The sequence below is a fragment of the Festucalex cinctus genome, chromosome 3 (genome assembly GCF_051991245.1).
Source record: "Festucalex cinctus isolate MCC-2025b chromosome 3, RoL_Fcin_1.0, whole genome shotgun sequence".
Lineage (NCBI taxonomy): Eukaryota > Metazoa > Chordata > Actinopteri > Syngnathiformes > Syngnathidae > Festucalex > Festucalex cinctus.
Window position 1 is genome coordinate 14,025,020 of NC_135413.1, and position 20,437 is coordinate 14,045,456.

At 39.6% G+C, this 20,437-nt stretch overlaps 1 protein-coding gene across 5 annotated transcripts in view; it reads left to right on the plus strand.

Moving 5' to 3' along the window:
- The first annotated feature begins 3,779 nt into the window (after positions 1-3,779).
- The window catches only part of ehf (ets homologous factor), a 31,296-nt gene continuing 14,638 nt past the window's right edge, over positions 3,780-20,437 (plus strand). The window contains exons 1-3 of one of the 5 annotated variants that reach the window (XM_077515952.1): positions 4,699-5,088; positions 8,034-8,107; positions 8,198-8,287. In XM_077515952.1, the coding sequence (XP_077372078.1) occupies positions 8,103-8,107; positions 8,198-8,287 (95 nt within the window). In that variant the 5' untranslated portion in view covers positions 4,699-5,088; positions 8,034-8,102. Of the gene's footprint in view, positions 3,915-4,698; positions 5,089-8,029; positions 8,108-8,197; positions 8,288-20,437 lie in introns of those variants that run through there. The other 4 variants (XM_077515956.1, XM_077515953.1, XM_077515954.1 and 1 more) reach the window with 4 other exon arrangements.

The window sequence follows — 20,437 nt, forward strand, 5'->3', positions numbered from 1 at the left end:
CCATGTATATAGAGTCATATTTGTAACATTAGCCACGCTTGCCTGTTGTCACATCGATATGCTTTTTGGAAATTATTTCTGGGACTTCTAACATGGCTCTTCTATCATGAGTAAGTACGTTTTGTGTTTAGTGTCATTTTGTCATGTTTAATTTATTCTGAGCTCATGTTTTGTCTTATATGTATGCTATATTGCTAGCTAGCTCCCCCCCCCCCCCCCCCCAAAAAAAAAAAAACGAGTTTGCAAACGGTTTTATTTTGAGATATATCGGATTTACCTTGATGCGAGATGCCCGATTTCCAGTCTGGCTCGTGTAATTTCTTCAGCTTCATGAAATTCCGCATGCGGCATCGGGAGAAAATAGAACGCTTGCGGAAACCTTTCGCATTGCTGCGGTCGTTCCATACAGCAGACGCACTGTACCGCAGCTGGTGTGAATTGACACATAGACTTGAATGCGTTCTATCCTTGCGGCGTCCGTACGGCCGCCGTATGGAAAATGCACCGCGTCCGTTCTGCAGCCAATGTGAATTGAGCTTAAGGGCCTCTCTTGATACCGGTATCGGAACAACACTATTTATTATAAATCCAGTTAAAGTTAGCTTTATGTTTCATGTTCATCCGGAATTTTCAAAAGACTTATGCTGCATTTGGTTATGGTTACCAAGCTGTAATACATTTTCTTATACGATGCTTATACAGTAGTTAGCAGTCATTTATTGATTCATACTGTATTTGCTCTCTTTAGTTTCACTCTGGTTCATACTGGTTATGACAGTTCTGCTCAATAAATTACTTGGAACTTGGACAGTACTTCCTGACTCCCTTGTATATTTTGAATGCAGTTTGGCTTGCTAACTTGTGCCCACTTACAAAGAAGAATTATTACTATGTTGTTGGTAGTAGCAGGGTGCTGAAGGTGGTTTACACCATGATGTCATTTAAGATAAGACTGCCACTGTACAAACCTTGCTTCAAAGTGTCATCAGTTTACTGCATGTGTCTATCATAAGTGTTGACGAGAATTTTTGAGATTGTTTCACATGATATGAGTGTATGGCATGCAGCAGAAAAACAGGGCTTCCGAGTTGGTTAATGAGGTGTGACCAGTCCTCAGCATGCTGATTGAGTGAACTCTTTCTCTCATGGGATTCCAAGGGAATACAAGAAAGTAACACACATCAAAAAGCTGACTGCTCAACTCCCTGTGGAATTCCTGGGAAGTCCTTGTCAAAGTGCACATGTTGACTGGAGACTGCTAATGGTGTATTGCTGCCTTACATCAATGTGTGATGTTAGTGATTTGGAAAGTGGAGAAGTATATATGTGTCATACGATAAAATGAATTCAGAGTGGCAACTTCACCAGTCAAGGGCAGGTGCTCGTTGGAGGACGCCAGGTGGAGAAAGAGAATGTTGGTGGGGGGATGACAGAGGAAGGGTAACGAATCAAACATGCGGTGAAGTGGGACAAAACAAAGTGAGAGTGCTAAGAAAGTGATGGCCATGTTGTCTTGCTTTTGCGCATCAGCAAGAACAAGGTGATAAAAAGCAGCATTCCTAAAAGGGAAATACATTTCTAAATGTCGGGGGAAACGGAAGTTGTTTTCACACCGGTTTCGCCTATCTCTTTGTGAAGGTCACAAAGACTGTGAAAAAGCAGACAAAGTCATTCTCTGCATGAGTAATAGCCTTGCCTCAAATATCTATCCGAGGTGGCTCATCAATGAAACACGCTAGGGTGCCGCCCTCCTGCCCAGTTGAATCACAATGAAATGGACACAATTCAAAAAATATATATGAAAAATTGTAAAAAAAAAAAAAAAAAAAATGTTTTTCAAAGATCCGTATAAATAGCATACAGCTATTAAATGAGTAAAATTTCTTTGTTTATTTCTGGCATCTGAAATGATAACATACTTCCAGTTTGGGAGCACAGACCATCGCTGACAGACTTTCGTTAAAAGTGTGACATTCACAGTTGGTCCTCATGCAACAAAACACATGTATCGGGAATTGGTGCCAAAATTCCACCGCCCACAGCCATTATTGTTGAAATGGCAATACTGTTGAAGCAGACGTCATATTCTGGCTTGTACTATGGCTTCCACAGCACATCTACTTTTGCCTTAATATTATAATATTATTAATATTATGATAATATTAGTACTTAATATACTCGTGAAGTCAGTTAAACATACTTTGAGAGGAAAATGGGGAGTCCAGGTGGCATGGATAAGAAAAGATATGGTGGTATTTACAGATATGGGATTTGTGGACGTAATCAAAGGTTTTGCAACAAAATTGCAGACAGCTGACAGCTCTTGTGCAATTACACTATACATAAGACTAGCCAAACTATTGTATCATGCAGTTATTATGTCCCTTATGATAATATGATTGTGGTCAGTTGCTACTCATTTACTATGTGTCTCTATTAGTCACTATATTAAGTCTTATTTTATCATATAGGACTTTATTCTGTCATATATAATTGTGTATTGCTTTAGCGAGAGTTACAGAATGACACTGTCAGTACGTTGAGATTCAATAGCCGAGGGTTTTTGCAGCATGCCGAGGTTTCCCTAACTTTTCTCTTCCATGAAAGCTGTTCTTCCATGTTTCGACGTTGCTTCCATGCATCCAACCCCGATCTGTCAATCGAGGTTTCTCAGTCAAGGTTTCTCCGCCAAGTGTTTTCGTCTAGGCGGCAGCCATCTGAATCCAGCCTTGCTGTGTGTTGTTACTTTGTATTTTTGTATACAAAAACTCGGTTTCACAACTCTCGTGTCTTGTCTGTGTTTGGGTCCTAAGTCTGCATCTCACGTGACAAGACAACCACTGCTACTAATGAAGAAATAATAGAATGAATTTGACCTAGCTATCTATCGAATGCAAAAGCACCCCATGCCACTTGAAAGCAGAATATGATCTCAATAGAGAATTGTATGTCTATGCTGATGTTGAGTTTATTCATCATATTACGGCTGTGGCATAAAAGGTAAATCAAATTTCCTCCACAGCCCTTTTGTCTGATGTATTAAATCTACCATCTAAAAACGCAGACACATAATGCCTGTGATGTGTGAAGCAAAGAAGAACTTGACAGCACTTGAGCTCAACCCCATGACCCTTGCAAAAATGTCTGTAATCGAAGACAATAGACCTTCAAAAGAGAATGAAATTCATCACATGCTCCCCAATGCCACAATGGAAGGTAATAAATCATTTCAGACTTGTGTGACCCCTTTTAAATAACCATCTTCAAAGTTTGTCATCCTAAGTCCATTACTACCACCATCAATTGTGCCTAGCATCTTTCACAGCTGATCCACTGTTAAAGGAGCGTAAAGGTTTAATAATTCATTGGCGCACACATTTAATAGCTCATATATATTTTCAACTAGACGATGTTCATCTGCGATGCCAGTATAGTGTACAACAGAAACAATCTAACAAGGTTATCACTATAGTGCGGACCCGTCGCCATGGGCGGGCCTTGGGGTCCGTGCCCGCCCTGTCAGTCAGCCGTGCCCGCCCTAGCAAGATGACTCACCAAGTATTCGTCCTATCAGTCATGTAAACTTGCGCCTTCTGTTTTAAGTAAAGCATGGCGTGCCAGCCAACCACATACATCCTTTCAAGTTTGGCTGTGATTGACAACTAAGCGAGCCAATGACAATCAGGATCAGGAGGGATGGGGTGGGGTGGGGGGGAGACGCGCGCTCTGCAGACGTGCCTTAGCCAAATCTACTTCCGGGTAGATAGTGCGCATTTGCCGGTTGGCGCTGGGACAAAGACTGAGCAGTGAGCACGTCGTGCCGCTTTAATGGAAGCCACCAAATGCCAAACCTCGATCCAGGATGACACAGTTGACATCAATGGGAATCCTGAGTCCACTGGTTACGTTTACAAGTGAGTGTCAAACTTTTATTTTAATTAGTCAAGCCACACAGCACGGACGAATTGTAGCAATACACAGTATGCAATTAACAGACCCAAGCAGTCACACATACACAACAACAACTATGGAGCATAAAATTATTTATCACTAAAGCAGTTGCAGTACAATGTGAGTTGAATTCTCTTTTTTTATTGCCAAGTTTGTTCATGTTGATGACTGTCACTAAGTTCTAATAAAAAAAACCCAGCACTTTACACATCCTTTTGGATTGATATTCTGCTTAGTTTTTCACGGAACCCATATGTTGTTTCCAGTGTTGCCGGTAACGCGTTACTTAGTAACGCGTTACTCAAAAAAGTTGCTTTCTAAAGTAACTAATAGTCTAACGCGTTACTTTATTCTACAAAGTAGTCTGATTAAAGTTACTGTCCAGAGATTCAATGCGTTACTCCACATTTTCATGAAGAAGGCAAACTATCTCACTGTTGTAACAGTCACAAACAACTACTGCTAACTACGAAGATGAGGCAGAAGTCATTGATCACCACACTGAATTCAGCCATGGTCTGGTCATGAATGGTTTGCACATTCAAAACAAAAGTGATGATACTTTTACTACTAGTTTTATTAACCAACAGGCACACAACACAACAAAAAAAGTGTGCATTATGGACCATAAAAGTGGTAAAAAAAATAATTTATTTCCATCCTCAACTGGTCCGTGAAGCATTATGGGATGAGGTCGTCTCCGCCCTCTCGCCAGGGGGAGTGACGTCAGACAAGTTACGTTTTCAGTAGGGGTGGAACAAAAAAACGATTCGACCGAACCATCGTTCGTCAAGGGGAGCTAAACGACCGTATCGGTTGCGAGTGAGGCTTTATGGTTTTCATAACAATAGCAAGAGTTCTGCGCCGTGCTCTACTTGTTTTGTTTACATTTCAGTAGCATCACCAATCAAGCTACTTCCGTGTTTCCGTGCTCGCGACACGGCGCGCGCGCGCGCAACGAGTGACAACATACAAATGGAGACAGTTAGCAGAAGCCGGTGCCGTACATCTCGGTATTTCCCATGGCTATCGAGTCCTCTCGGTGCACTTGCATGTCCCGGGCCGGCGTTGGTACTGCGCGCGAGCCAAAAAGAATAACTCCCGTGACGATCCAATGCATGGATTCAAACGACACAGGTATGTCCCACAGCCAACACACCAGCTAAGCTAAAAGCACACTGCAAGTATCTCATTTCTCAGTTTGTGGCTCCCTGTCAAATGTCTACAACTAGCATGAGCAGCAGATAGGAGAACTGAGACGTGCCCGCGATTACGACAGCCCAAAAAACAAAATATAAACAGTAGTGATTCTGTGGTCATCATCGTGTCTCAGATTAAAAAAACAAAAAAAGATGTCATACATTAACCAAAAATGAAAGTGATGACAAAAGAAAAAACAATTGTTAAATCCAAAAATTGTTGATTAAAAAGGGAAATGAACTTTTGGAAATATTTTTGCATATATTAAGTGGTTAAAATGTGTTTGATAGATTTATTGTTCCATAAGGTGGCTTCATATTTCTTTTGGCTGGACGGTAGGTTTATTTCATGTCTTAAATTTATGTTTCTGAAATACTTCACAATGTGCAAATATTCTGTTTAATTGTGTTGGTGTCTGTCTAAAGGTTAAATATTTATATTTAACATTAAATTATCAACCTTTTGTTTTCCTGATCATTATTTTGAAGAGAAAAAACAAACAAACCAAAAAACAATTATAACTGTCAATAACTACTAATAAATATTTAAACTGACACATGTGTACACACTGGAATAGCGGAACAAACAAACAATAGAGGAATTTAGGGGATTTTCATTTTCAACCTGGATAGATTTTTATTTTTTGTTTTATAAAAAGTATTTACGTTACAAGAAGTCAAGAGAGACTGCCTATTTTGTTTTTCATAAAAAAAAACCTTTATTTTCATGTTAAAAATGCACTTTCAATAAAGTATTTGGAACTCCGTTTCTACTGCATTATTTTTATGTTGAGATGGTGTTATCGGCAGCTGCTGAAAGTAACTAAAAAAGTAACTTTTAATCTAACTTAGTTACTTTTAAAATCAAGTAATCACTAACGCAATTTAGTTACTTTTAAAACCAAGTAATCAGTAAAGTAACTAAGTTACTTTTTCAAGGTAACTGTGGCAACACTGGTTGTTTCTGTATATCATCGACATAACTCAACCTTATTTCTAAATCACTTTAAAACAGCCATTGCTGCATACAAAGTGCTGTGCATGGAATAGAAATCAGTCTTTTAGTAGACACAAGTGAAAGAAAATAACACTAAATAAAATTAATTAGAGTAAATATAAGTAGATAAGTGTACACGCAAATAAAATACTAAAACAATAAATAAAATCTGTATAAGTATAGAAATAAAATAACACAAAATACAGAAGGCACCATAAAAAAAGTAAAATGATGTGAAGTCTCATGCTGAGTCAAAGATCAAAGAATAGAGATGTCTGTCAAAAATGAAAGGAAATTTTGTCCATATCGTACAGCCCTAATCCAACACGCAAATGAAGGCAACTGCTATAGCCAATTCCAGATAGAAGGGGCTGGGTCACAGAGTCATTCATTCGGACATAGTTGTTTACAGAAGTGAAGAGTTGATTTGTTTAAAATGAACTTTTGAACTACACATTTTTTTTTCAGTTTGTCTTTTAGATTTCAGAACGAACTGCCGCTTTTAAGTGACAGAAAATATTTCTGAACACTTTTGCAGTTGTCACAATGCCGCTGTTCAACCTGATGAACATTAGATTTAGGTTGATAAAGAGTGCCCCCCCAAAACAAGGTAATGCCCCCCCTACAATTTCTTTCTGGTGACGGGTCTCCTATAGTGACAATGGAAACCAACACAGTTTAATTATGTTCCATTTACAAATTGTTCCTCTGCATCAGTAATAAAATTCCCCAAACAGATTCCGCATTGAGCCACAGCAGAATAAAGACCAAATGTGTTTTATGTATAATGACTGTATCCTTCGAATGCTTTGTCTGTGGTTTGAGACTTTACATTAACTGTTCACGTGACCAAAGTCCGGTCCGGTGGAGAGTGGTTAGCACGTCCGCCTCCCAGTACTGAGGACTCAGGTTCGAGTCCAGGCTCCGGCCTTCCTGGGTGGAGTTTGCATGTTCTCCCAGTGCCTGCGTGGGTCTTCTCCGGGTACTCCGGTCTCCTCCCACATTCCAAAGACATGCATGGCAGGTTAATTGGGCGCTCCGGATTGTCCTTAGGTGTGATTGTGAGAATGAATGGTTGTTTGTCTATGTGTGCCCTGCGATTGGCTGGCAACCAGTTCAGAGTGTACCCCGCCTACTGCCCAAAGTCATCTGGGATAGGCTCCAGCACCCCCACGACCCTTGTGAGGAGTAAGTGGTTAAGAAAATGGATGGATGGATGGATGGATGGATGACCAAAGTCCATTCACTCGCAGGTGCCATGTCAGAATGAAGGTCAGAAACAAATATCTGTCGTTAAATATGCCTATGCAGTACAGTATAAAATGCTTGGTCACTTCTAAAAGGCAAAGCGTGAATCGAGGCAACTGAACTTGTTCTTTTTTACTGAAGAGGTTTCGCCTTTTATTCAAACGGTTTCTACAGCTTTAAATTTTCGATCTCCTAATTTATGCCTCAGTGGATGTGTCTCTTTGTGGTGGTCAATAATAAGGGTGTTGCTGCTGTTTTCTGAAGTGGTTTGTGAAATGACCATCGTGGATAGCAATTAGGCATTGACTTGAGTGTCTTGTGGCAAAACACAGTGCGAGGGCCACTTTTTCTGTGGAATTAGACAATTGATGGGAGGAGGGACAGGACCTAATTATGGCAAATGATATTGATTGAAAAACAACGGTAAGATAATGCTTGGCATCGTTTATGATATAAGTAATAATTTGTTTCCATTTCATGATGTGAGTGAATGCAGTATTTCTGAACATGCAGGTGTATGTTGAAATACTGGTGTGCATGGATGCTTCTGTGTGTTGTGTCCTGCGGGAGATGTTCCTCTAGGGAACAATTTTAGCTTACACCTGCTCTATCTGTTTCATATTTCTGCCTCTATTCAGTGTCCTTATCTGTGGAGATGCAACCAAGCACACAAAGCTTATTTGATTTCTGCAGGGCAAAGCCTCTGGATGGGGTATGTCTGATAGAACCATCTCGGTAGCAATCATATAAGACAGTAGCAATCATATAAGGCAAGTGCTGCTGTCTGTTGTTGTCTCATCAGCTCTTCCAAAACCCCCCAGCTGAAAAAAAAATGCTGTGAACAACTCAGTTACATCAAATTGAGAGACTGTCCAGAATGGAAAGAAATAAGGTAAGAAATCCATATAAATCATCTCAGACCTTTTCGTTTATGTGTGAATGTAATCAATGTGTAGGCTACATACGCAATTTGTCCAAGGTAATAATTGCATAGATGTAATTACAACATGCTTGGTGTCGTTTGTAAAAAGTGTCCCATACTTTTTTGCTTTTGAACTGGCTAATTATAATTTTTTGAGAAATCCCACCTTCCTCCTGATTTGGGGAGTGTCAGTTAAGAAAGAGGGCTATTGAATTTACTGAAGACATGAGCCCATGTTTACAGTAGTCAAGTCCAATTTATTTATAAAGGCTTTACAAGCACACAATTGATCAATGTGAACGACATCCCTTGAAAATCTCAAAAACCTCATATGGGGAAAAAAGAAGAAACTTTGAGAAGGGGGACTCCCGATTCCAGGATGACCAGGCTGCAATTGCCGAGTGAGCAACATTTACCATATAATGTGGTGCTACACAATGTTAACTAAAACAGCGTGAAAGTCCATTTAATAAGATGACGTGCTGCAGGAAGACAAAACCTTAAAATTGCATATCAAGTGGACTGGGAACCAACGCAATTTAACTAATGTCCATCTTGATGTCCAGCAATATGTTAAAAAAGTCAAGATGAGATTTAATAAACGCATAAATAATGATCTTTGTGTCAATAGTAGATAGAATGGAAAGGATCTCAACGATATTACAGAGATGAAAAAAAAACCAATTCTGGTAATATTGTTCATGCACATTTGAAAGGAGAGATGAGTCAAACATAATATTGAGGATTTGTTTGTTTGTTTGTTTGTTTGTTTGTTTGTTTTTTTTGGGTTTTTTTTTTGCCGAGTCACTTTAGGTGATTTTATTTGGACTCAAAGTGGTCATACATCTCAATTACCAATACAACACAATACCAAAACAGCACATATGGTTAACTAATCAGTTTAATAGGCAATATCCATCCATCCATCCATTTTCTTGACCGCTTATTCCTCACAAGGGTCGCAGTGGGTGCTGGCGCCTATCACAGCTGGCTCTGGGCAGTAGGCAGGGGACACCCTGGACTGGTTGTAATAGGCAATAGTTTGATTAATGTTTTTTTATTTTTTTAAATAGAATATGGAATATTGCAAAATTATGGCTTTTTTTAAACATTGGAAGTTAATTCAGAATAATTATTACATTATTAATTAAGTTATGATGTCACTGCTTTAACTGTACAAAGTACTTCACTACTTCTCAAAGTGCATTTTAGGTAATTTTGAGCGCACTACTTACTTTTCTTCTAGACATTCGGGCACATACCGGTAGTTACTACAAATTAATCAAATTGTAGTAATGCATCCACCCATCCATCAATTTTCTTAAATTAATCATAATTTGGAATCCAACTGTGGTTAAATAAATAAAACAACAAATTAATACAAATAATATGGGTAAATGAACAACCACCTCGACTAGGCTTGACAAAGTAAAACTCTGCTCACAGATAATCTTGGCCTTAATAGTGTATGCTGCTGTGATTTAAAAAATTAATGTTTTTAAAATTGGTGTGAAATCTAATAATGTGAACCAGACACTATTAAATATAAATCATGTGCACTGTTTATCTTACAGCTGCTCCCAGTCCAATTCCACAGCAATTTTTCACTTGTTCCTCTTCATTAGTTGAAATGCAAGCGCAAAAGGGAGACTGACTAGTCCAGTCTATAACCCATTCACTTCTTTCCCCTGATGAACGCCATTGTGGATTCGGCAGTGTGTTTTGGGTGACAGTGCACAAATGAAGGAACTCCTTACCAGTATGGTTGCAACATTCTTTAAATTGCTAGAAGCGTCACAAAGTGTGGACTTTTGCGCTCACTTTGCTGCGTCATTGTGACCAGCCCTACTGAGTTGAGTGGTCTTTACCGGCTCCATGTTTTGCTTGATAAATTCCATCACATGATTTTTAGATTGCTCCTTTTTAGCAGATTTTTCTTATCTTTTTTTATTTTAACCTTTTATGTTCTTACTTGTTCCTATTTCCTAACACAGTAAGAATTTTGCCTCTAAGGTCTTGAGTAGATTAGAAAATAAACATGCACACATAATCAAAACCTAATTGTGTACGTGTGCGTGTTAACAATGTATATTAACTACTATGCTGAAAAACAAACTCATTAGCTACGAAAATGTAGCATCCTTCACTTAAATGACTGATTTATTGAAGTTAGCATCGGTTATCCTGATGAATCTATCTAAAAATTGATGCGGTGTTCCAAAATGCAAGCTGAAGTTTATTTTAATTCTTAAATTTGAGTCACCTCCAAATAATGAACCAATCAATTATTTAATTTAATAATTAATTAACCCAATTTACACCATGAGTGTGTGTTAGGCAAAGATGAGCAGTGGCCGCATCATTGAACAAGGGTAATTTTATTTGTGTGTTCTGTAATTATGTAATTAAGGGTTCTTGGGTTGTTTTGATGAAAGCATATCACAGACATGCTATTACGACACCTGGGAACTGTGATAAAGCGTGGAAAATCTCTATCTCCTTTCAGCAGTTTTCACTGAAACAAATACATTTTAATAGTTCAAAATACCTGTTACCTTTATCCTCTCCAAGATCACGATGAGCCGAGAGATGGGCTCCTCTTGTAATTGTCCCTGACATGTTTTAACAAGGGGTGGCACGGTGGTTAACTGGTTAGCACGTCCGCCTCCCAGTTCTGGGGACTCCGGTTCGAGTCCAGGCTCCAGCCTTCCTGGGTGGAGTTTGCATGTTCTCCCCGTGCCCGTGTGGGTCTTCTCCGGGTACTCCGGTCTCCTCCCACATTTTAAAGACATGCATGGCAGATTCATTGGGGGGTATGAATTGTCCCTAGGTGTGAATGGTTGTTCGTCTCTGTGTGCCCTGCGATTGGCTGGCAACCAGTTCAGGGTGTCCCCTACCTACTGCCCAGAGCCAGCGATAGACTCCAGCGCCCACCGTGACCCTTGTGAGGAATAAGCAGTCAAGAAAATGGATGGATGGATGGATGGATGTTTTAACAATTGTACCTCATACCAATGAAATGGATACAAATTACCACACAGCAATAAAGCTTCAACACTCATTTAAACAGACTGGAAAGGGAGGAGAGGATCAAAATGTGCAGCTCTGCCACTCAAAGTTTACAGAATAGGATGACAAAAGCACCTGGACACTGATAATGCCATTTAAATGCAGCCCCACTTTGATAAAGTTTAAAGTCAGCAGGCTTAGCTTGGCTCCTAAATCAGAGCAACTAAGCCAGCTGTAAAAAGAAAACACGAGCATGGCAACACTGAGAAGAGGCCGCACAAAAGTCTCACCAGCCAGAGCAAAATATTTTAGCTAAGTCATGCACAAACATCTACAGCTGTACATTCAACTCTTCTGGTCCTTTCATGTCTCAGTTGGATTTACAATCATATGCAAAGAGCTTTAATCAGCAGAATATGCTGCATGGCAAACAGAATGCATCACCACAGATACTGTAGAGCCTACCAGTAGCATGATCATCTTAGAGATGTGTTCACTTTTATTTTCTGCTATAACACTAGCTCTTGAAAAAAAGGAGCATGGTATGATTTTAAAATGTATTATAAACTAAACCGTGGTTGTCATGATGTGATGGAATTGTCTTCTCATAACCAACAAAGAAAACTTTGCAGGGTCAGCCAACACGTGGGTGCCACTCTGGCAGCGAGATTAGAGAGCAATTAATGTGTGTTGCAAAGTTGCTGGGGAGGGGGCACGAATCTCATTTTAGATGCTGCAAAATGTGCAAAAATCTCAGACGTTCTCTGGGGGGGACATTGTAGCCCCTACACCAGTGATAGCAATGCTTCTGCAACAGCAGATTGAACAGCTGAACAGTTGAGGCAGCAGCCACAGATTCAGGTTTTGATTAGGGCCCGGCCGATATACACTTTTTGAGGCCGATGCCAATACCGATTTTTGGCAGAAAAAAATACCGATTACCGATTAATCTGCCGATTATTTATTTAAAAAAAAAAAATATATATATATATATATATATATATATATATATATAGTACAAATACTGACAGCTAAGGTTGTTTGAAAGTGTTATATAAATCTTGATAACTTGACTGTTCCTGTGCGTTTTGGCCTCTTGGGGGCAGTGTGGTGCTATGCATCCATGGCTTACATACTTTAAAGTGAGTACAGAAGAAGGTTGCGATTGAATTCTATTACAATAACTTGTTTTTCACGCATTAGGAAGAATTTGTGCCTTTGCGTAGTGTTATAATCTGTGAGTATGTGTTCCCACAAGATTTGTGTGTGGATATTCGTTATTTGAAGAAAAAACACTCCCGAAGTCAACGCTAACTTCCTGTCTTCCTTTTAGCATTTGCTAACTTGCTGTTCGTGCTAGGCTAGCGATGTTTTGGAAACGAAGCATGTTTTGTACATAAATATACAGTGGATGTAATTCTTTACGTTGTGTGGCTAGTTTTACAGTTAACTCCAGCTGCGGTGTCATCAAACAGCTTAAAGGGACAACAGAATAACCAGAATAACATACGCTACACACTTGCTAGTTGCTAATGCTAAAAAGCAAAACGGTGCATTCAGGGCACTTTCACAACGTCGGAAACTTCAGTTTTCTTCAATAACATTCTAAGGGGGAAATAATCGGCCATTTGGCCCAATTGGCCGATTGTTTTGGCCGATGTTTGAAGGCCAATAATCGGCCGATTATAATCGGTGGCCGATTAATCGGTCGGGCCCTAGTTTTGATACCCGAGAACAGAGTGAGCGGAAATTCTATACATTACTGCTGGTAAGGAGGTCGCTATGTTTGGTTGATAAAGGAGATGGAGATGTTGAAGGTAACATGAGCTAGCCTCTATTACATGTCTTGAGCAGTGGCAATAGATAAGAAATACCAATTAAAAATGATATTAATCACCATTGCTCCTGACATGTAATATTGCATCCTTCCTAAAACCTGCCAAGCATTGAACCTTATTCTGATAAAATATCAAATGGATGATGCTGAACATTTTTAGATATGTATCCATTTTAGTGTGCCATGCCATTTTTAACATTTAGGTTAAATGTGTGTTGAAAGGCAGCATAGTATTTAGAATTTATAACAACCCATGATGTTATGGTGGAACATGTCCTTTTAAAGCATCAAGTGAAATAAACGTGAAAGCATTGCAATTTAAACATCACCTATGTGGCTTATAAAATATGAAAATATTATTTGCAAAAGGTATACCCACATTGAATAAGAATAAGTGCCAAGTGCTTTTGAGACAGTTGCTCTGTCTCTCCTCATGTCTGCCTTGCGCTCCTGCTCAATTTGATCTCTCCTCCCGTTCTTCCGGGTAGTACACATCACAAATACTGTAGCTGTCTGAGGCTATGTCGGTCAACAGTATGGACCCCATACAAATTTTATTGCGTCAACCGGCGTTTCCACAAGTCCATAGCTGGCAAAAGTCCACATATGCTAAACAGTTACCATTACAACAAAACGGTGACATCACACATTTTGATCGCAGTCCGCAAGTTGTGATTTGTTTAGTAATTAGCCATATCCACTGAGAGACAATAAAACTGGGCATAATTATCCTTACAAATGTCAGTATTGCATTGTTCTTTCTATTGACATTCACCGGACATTATGTGTATTCCGTGTCTCATTTGATAAAACAAAATGATAACAAATACAACTAACTACAAGTATTGAGGCAAAACTAGCCTGATGTGCTCAGCCTTTTGACATAGAACATGAACATTGCATTTAAAGTGTTCTCTCTATGCCCCACTGAACTGGATGTGTTCCTGAGCACAACTGCTAGACTATCCTTCTCGGAGCACATACAAGAGTAAATATATGTGGTCTCAGAAAGGAAAACATAATCCTAATGATATTGAAAAGGCCTGATTACTTTTGTTGATGTGTTGACTGGTTGTGGATGCGGCTTTCAGAGTCTTGTCCCTAGCGATGTATGGGGGACATCAGCAAGCACAGTGCCTGTCATCTTATATCCATCCCGTTTCATCCCTCGTCCCTGTCATCGATGATTGGCGCCTTGGAAAATGAATCTCTCAGATATCCTTTACTGGAGAATGGTCATTACGCAGATACGGCTGGTGGAAGAGCCACAAATGTAGCTATTCCTGTGGCAGTTAACAATATGTCACTGCACAGTACCTGGGAAAAAAAATGTATACAGTGTATATGTGACATTACCATGTCACCCCTAACCTCTTGTTATTGCACAGAAAGAAGATTTGAGAGGTAAACATAACTGACATTATTCACTCCTTGACAGATGCAATAACTCAAAGATTGTTACGTCCCCACAACTACCATTTTTGCAACATATGTTTTTAAAAATCAGTGAGTGGGTGTGTATCAATGTGTTCTTTCATTTACCTTCCAGCTTCTTGAATGTTGCTATCTGGATATGAAGGTTACGATTTTGTGGACAAAATAAGTCGACATATGCAAAGAAGCAAGCAGCTGGATAAGATGCTCTGCGTTGGCAGATGATTCTTGGCTAGTCATCTTTGTAAACCATTCTGCCAAAACAAGCATCATGACTGGCCAAGTTGCTACAAGCAATATCTTTCCCTGCAGTAGCTCAGTCTGTAAGGCTGTTGGCTTGGAGGCCTGAAAGCAGGCTCAAGATGCACTGTGGATGATTCTGTGGTGGAGGGGTGGGGGGAGGGGGAAATTGGGACTGGTTGCTGGAGAAGACCAAACAGCAGAGGCGCCTATGAGCAACTTACCGAGCATACAACGTAGGAGAGCTTAGGCTTCCTAATGGTGACGTCCATATTCTTAACATCGTATAATGTTATTTAAAAAAGGATGAAATTGATTAAACATAACATCTTCTTGGAATGTTAGAGCAAATACTCAGCAGGAAAATTCAACAACCAATATCTGGTGGATAATCCCACAATAATGTGAAACAATGAAACATCACTCACAAAGCCTCTTTCTTCGTCTGTTGTTGAGGCTTGAACCATGACCAAGGCTTTGCCAATTGCATTTTGATTTATAGCATGACTTTCCACCCCTCCCGATATGGCAACCCACAGAGAGGATGACACCCTAGACACCTATAGTATTTAAAGGTATTGATGTTGCCGGATGACAAAGTCGAGACAGTGGTAGACTGTTATCTGCAGGCCCTTTCTCCGTTTATGGGTTGTTAGTGTTTGAACTGCAGGGTCAGTCCAACTGTGGTGGCACCATAACACTATGGCAGGCCACAAAGTGAACAAAAATAAATCTTAATGAACCTTTTAAGCCCTCTTGTCTGTCCTAAGGGTGGGAATACCATGTCTAAAGCGGTAATGTGAGAGGACAGGGGGAGAAGTGGTCTGCCATCGGGGACAATGAGCACAAGCTGAGCGACTGTCACTGTGAGGTAAACCCTGGTGATCATGCTCAAAGGTGACAGATGCTGTAGAGGTGTTAGGATACTGGCGCATGTATTTTTGGGTGATTGTTGAGTGTCTAGTTGGCTCTTTGTAGTCAATAAAAACACAATATTGATTAACATGACATTCAATCTGTGGGTGTTTCCTTATTTATCTCAACTCTTTAACGAACTGTCAGCACCAAAACGTCACCTGACATCTTACTTCATACACAATCACATCAAGTCTCGCCAACTCTTAAGACAGAATATTCGTTCTGGCAGGCCAGAAAGTTGCTAAAAGTTACAAAGATCTTAAACCTTTGTTTCACTAAATACAACATGATTTATGCCATCAGTGGAGGGCAGAGTGGTGGACAGGTTCAATCGCTAAACAAGCTAAACACAATTGCTAGATTTGTTGCTCGTCACTTTTGAGATCTTTTTTTTTTTTTTTTTTTTTTTAAAGAAAGAGTGACTTGGGGGTAGAAAAGTTAATGAATACAGAAAAAAGAAAACAGAAAAAAAAGCTACCGAGTGGGCAACAATGATCACATCTAAGTGTGAACACTTACCCCGGGTTTTCACCGGTTGCGGTTGCGGTGCGGTTGCGGTGCGGTCCGGCGACGCAAGCAATTAGATTCCATTCATTCGAATGGTGCAGTTTACACCGCTTGCGGGTGCGTTGCGTGTCGACTGCGGAAGGCCTGCGGCGTGCCGCAAGCCTTCCGCAAGGATAGACCTATTTTCTATTTTTGCCGGACGCCTCAGCGGTAGGCCTCCGGCAAATGGCAAGCTAGCACAAAACACATCGAGCGGGACAGGAAGACCGAGGCAGTTTCAAAATAAATTTCCGGTTACCTTTCAGAATAAAACACTCGCCAGCTCCTATTTCGCAAGTTTTTCAGCAAAACGTGACGTGGGCGTCGCCGGGCCATGTGCTCATTCACGGTTTAGACACCAGCGAACATGGACGAGGAGAGGTTTATATTGGAGGTGGAAAACCACAAAATAATATATGACACGGCACATGCTTTTTATAAGGACTGTAATGTATTGTGAGTTTGATGTTCGCGATTGCTTGTTGTGCCCGTCTCGCTTGCCGTACTGAGCGGCAGCCGGACGGGGAAGACAGAAATAAAGAGTGGACCCGCACTGACCCGACTCTCGTTATTAATATACTTTACAAGGACAACCAAAAAATAAAGATGCTGCATGGAATCTCATAGCAGAAGAAGAAGAAAAGGTTAAATCAAAAGAAGTCCACCTCTCTTTCTGTTTCTCTGTTGAGCACAGACATTCTGTATGTTTGTCGTTGTGAAATGCCACATGATCGCGCGCGCGCGGTCCCGCGAGACACGTTGGGAAGTGGGCGGCGACGGAGCTGCCGGACCGCAGCTGTGCGGAGCCGGTGTGGATTGACAAAAAAATTGACCCGTCCGGAGCACGCAGTCAAGACGCACCGCACCGCAACCGCACCGCAACCGCATCCGGTGAAAACCCGGGGTTAAAGGGTTTTCAAACTGCCAGCAAGATTTGAGTGTAGCCTCACTTCACTCCTCTCTACCTCCTTGCATCGCTGATCAAACTAACATGAATGAGACATGCATTTATGTGTCTTAGTTATGGGACATATGGTTATTTGATGGGAGCCGTTCAACCAGGAACCGTTTACTTAAAAGAGCCATTCAAAAGATTGGCTCTTTTATGCTTTTTAGCATTATTTTGAATCATCAATGTTTTACTCATAAACTCAACACTGAGGTTAGTGATACATAGCAATTCATGTCATAGTTAGTCTATAGAGTAGGGACAAAGTGAGAACACCACTGTTTCTGTTCAACAATGTAAATTATCTGTATTGTATTCAGAGTGGGAGTGGCCTGAGCAGGGGGGAAGTGGGCGTGGCCTAAACCGGAAGTGGCCGTGGTTTGATTACATCTGTAGTAATTTTTTTTCTCCAATTTCACACTTAAAAGAAATGGTAAAACAAAGTGTCAAATTGATATGGATTGAGCTAAAGATGTTTTGTTCAGTCTGAGAATTGAGATTGAGTATTTTTAATCACAATAACAAAGGAACTATTGATAGCTTACACATGGTGTCGGATGGATCATTTCTACAGACAATGAAAGAGTCCCATATATATATATATATATGTGTGTATATATATATATATATATATATATATATATATATATATATATATATATATATATATATATATATATATATATATATATATATATATATATATATATATATATATATATCCGTGTCATGAATCGGGACTTGCAGATGGTTTACCTTTCAGAAGAATTTTCTTGTGTGCTTTGCTTTCATTTCATTGTTGATGGTTATGATAACTGGTTCTGATGATGCAGACCAATCTTTGAGTCGCACTCGGGAAAAATAACTTATATTCACATTCTTACTGATGAAATCTCCATTTAGAGCTTCTCCCACACTTGTTTTATAATTATTGGTACAACCGTAGGCCACACATAGTGGCATTGTCGCTATAGAGGAAGAAATTAATGTGAAAAGTACACATAAATCTCCCATCCATCCATCCATCCATCCATCCATCCATCCATCCATCCATCCATCCATTTTCTGTACTGCTTATCCTCTCTCGGATCATGGGTGATCTGGAGCCTATCCCAGCTGATTTTGGGTGAACGATGTACACCTTAAATTAGTTGTCAGCCATTCTTAGGGCACACATAAACAAACAACCATTGACAAACACATTCCAGTACACAATTAAATTGTATTGAATCATACAAAAAAAGATTTTCTTTCATGAAACCCCAAATTAATTTTATTACAGACCAACAGTAAGATACACGTTTTAATAATATGTAAAAATGTATTTTGCCATCAACTGTCCTAAAAGGGAAATCAGCTGTTTTATGTTGTTAAAAAGGCTTGGCCACGAGAATCACCACCATCTGGACCACACCAAAGAAAAATGAAATTATATTAAGCCTTAATCACCCTCTATTGTCACCTTCATTTCTTTTCATTGTCTCTACATTGGATTAGAGAATCAATTCATCATTTAAGGGTGGAGAGTCACAGCTTCACCTCTGTAGCGCTCCCTCCACCATTATTCCTCCTCAATCAGAGAATGTGTGAACAGAGGCCCAGTGAAGACGGGCACCGTCTAGGCAGGCTGTGGAGGGAGGTAATTTTTGCTGTCTCACCTCAGCGCTTTCCTCATTCGAGTCTGATTAGCTCCAATAATGTATCTCAGACTTTTCAGCTGTTCAAAAAGGACAAGAGAGTGAAAGGGGGTGAGCGAGAGGGCCATGATGTGGAAGAACACATCCTTTCATTCACAGTTCTTCCACATCATTAATCTTTCTTTTTCTTGCCACCGTCTTGAGAATTTTATTACTGTGGTGATTATGATGGTCATTGTGTTTGGAGGTATTTCTCAATACAAGCCTCTATTATATAGCTGGATGCCTTTGGGAATTTAAAATGGTTGCATTTTCTCTGGCAAGTGGTGAAAAATAATGATTTTAAAATGATGTCTCACATATTACGGTCATGCACAGCATGGAAAAATTAAGTAAAAAAAAAAATACACATTGAAGTGAAGAATCATTTCAGTGTCATGATTTCAGTGTCAAGTTTAATTTAAATGACAGCCAAGAAATGACTGACTATACCTGCAATTCTTAATGCAATGTTGCACCCAGAAAACACACAACAGAGTAGAGGTTGAATTTGAACTAGTACTATAATTTTTATTCAGTGTTTTAATATAAGATAGTATTCAAAAATGAAAAAAAAAATGTGCCCCGTATGTGCAGAGAACCTCCTTGTTTTTATAGCTGCACAGATTTATGCATAATGCATGTAACTTTGAAACACTCAAAAAAGTGTTTTGAGAAATGATGCCCATGTATCTCGAACAAATATACGGAAGCTGGTGAATTGCCTCAACACCAATGTTAAAATTGAATAACAACCCTTCTAGCAAATCTTGGGGCGAGTTATAATAAATACATTAAAAAAGTGCATTTATAGATTAATTCATAACCACCTGCTGAATTCATGTTTCATTTAATAGATATTCTATTTATTTTAGTGTCAAAATAGACTTCAAAGTGAACAGGGTAGCCGATGGTCATCAAGAATTTTCTCTTTCCTTCAGGTCAAACTAAATCTTTTCACATGTTCATTAAGTTGCAGTGATCTCACTACAGTGGGCAGCCTTTCTCTCACAGTGATCACAACGTAATTAATTCCACGTACAGCCTGCCTCCACAATGCTAATTATTGCTCTCCTCCCCTCTCGTATCCTGCTCCATTCCCCTCATTTGATTGCTCTGTGGGTGGCGTGGAGGGCCACATTTAGACTGTCAAAGTTGTTTTTCGGAAAGCTTTCAGTTTCACTTTAAATGTCCCTGCTGCCGACGTGCACAGAAGAAATAAAGAATCCTATGGGCCCTAGTTGAATGATGTATGGAAGACCTAGCGCCTAATGTGATTATGGGATGTATATTCAACTATTACAATTAAATGAGCCATGCTTAAAGTGATGCACAAGGCTAATTTGAGGCCAAATAAGTATAGCCAACATTTTTTTATTTTATTTTATAGTCACACACACAATATCACCTTAAAAAAAATAGTTTTAAATGGGAACATTTTCTTTACAACAATATGTTGTATACACTCCAATTAGTATAAACACAACGTGATTAATATTGCATTTGTGGAA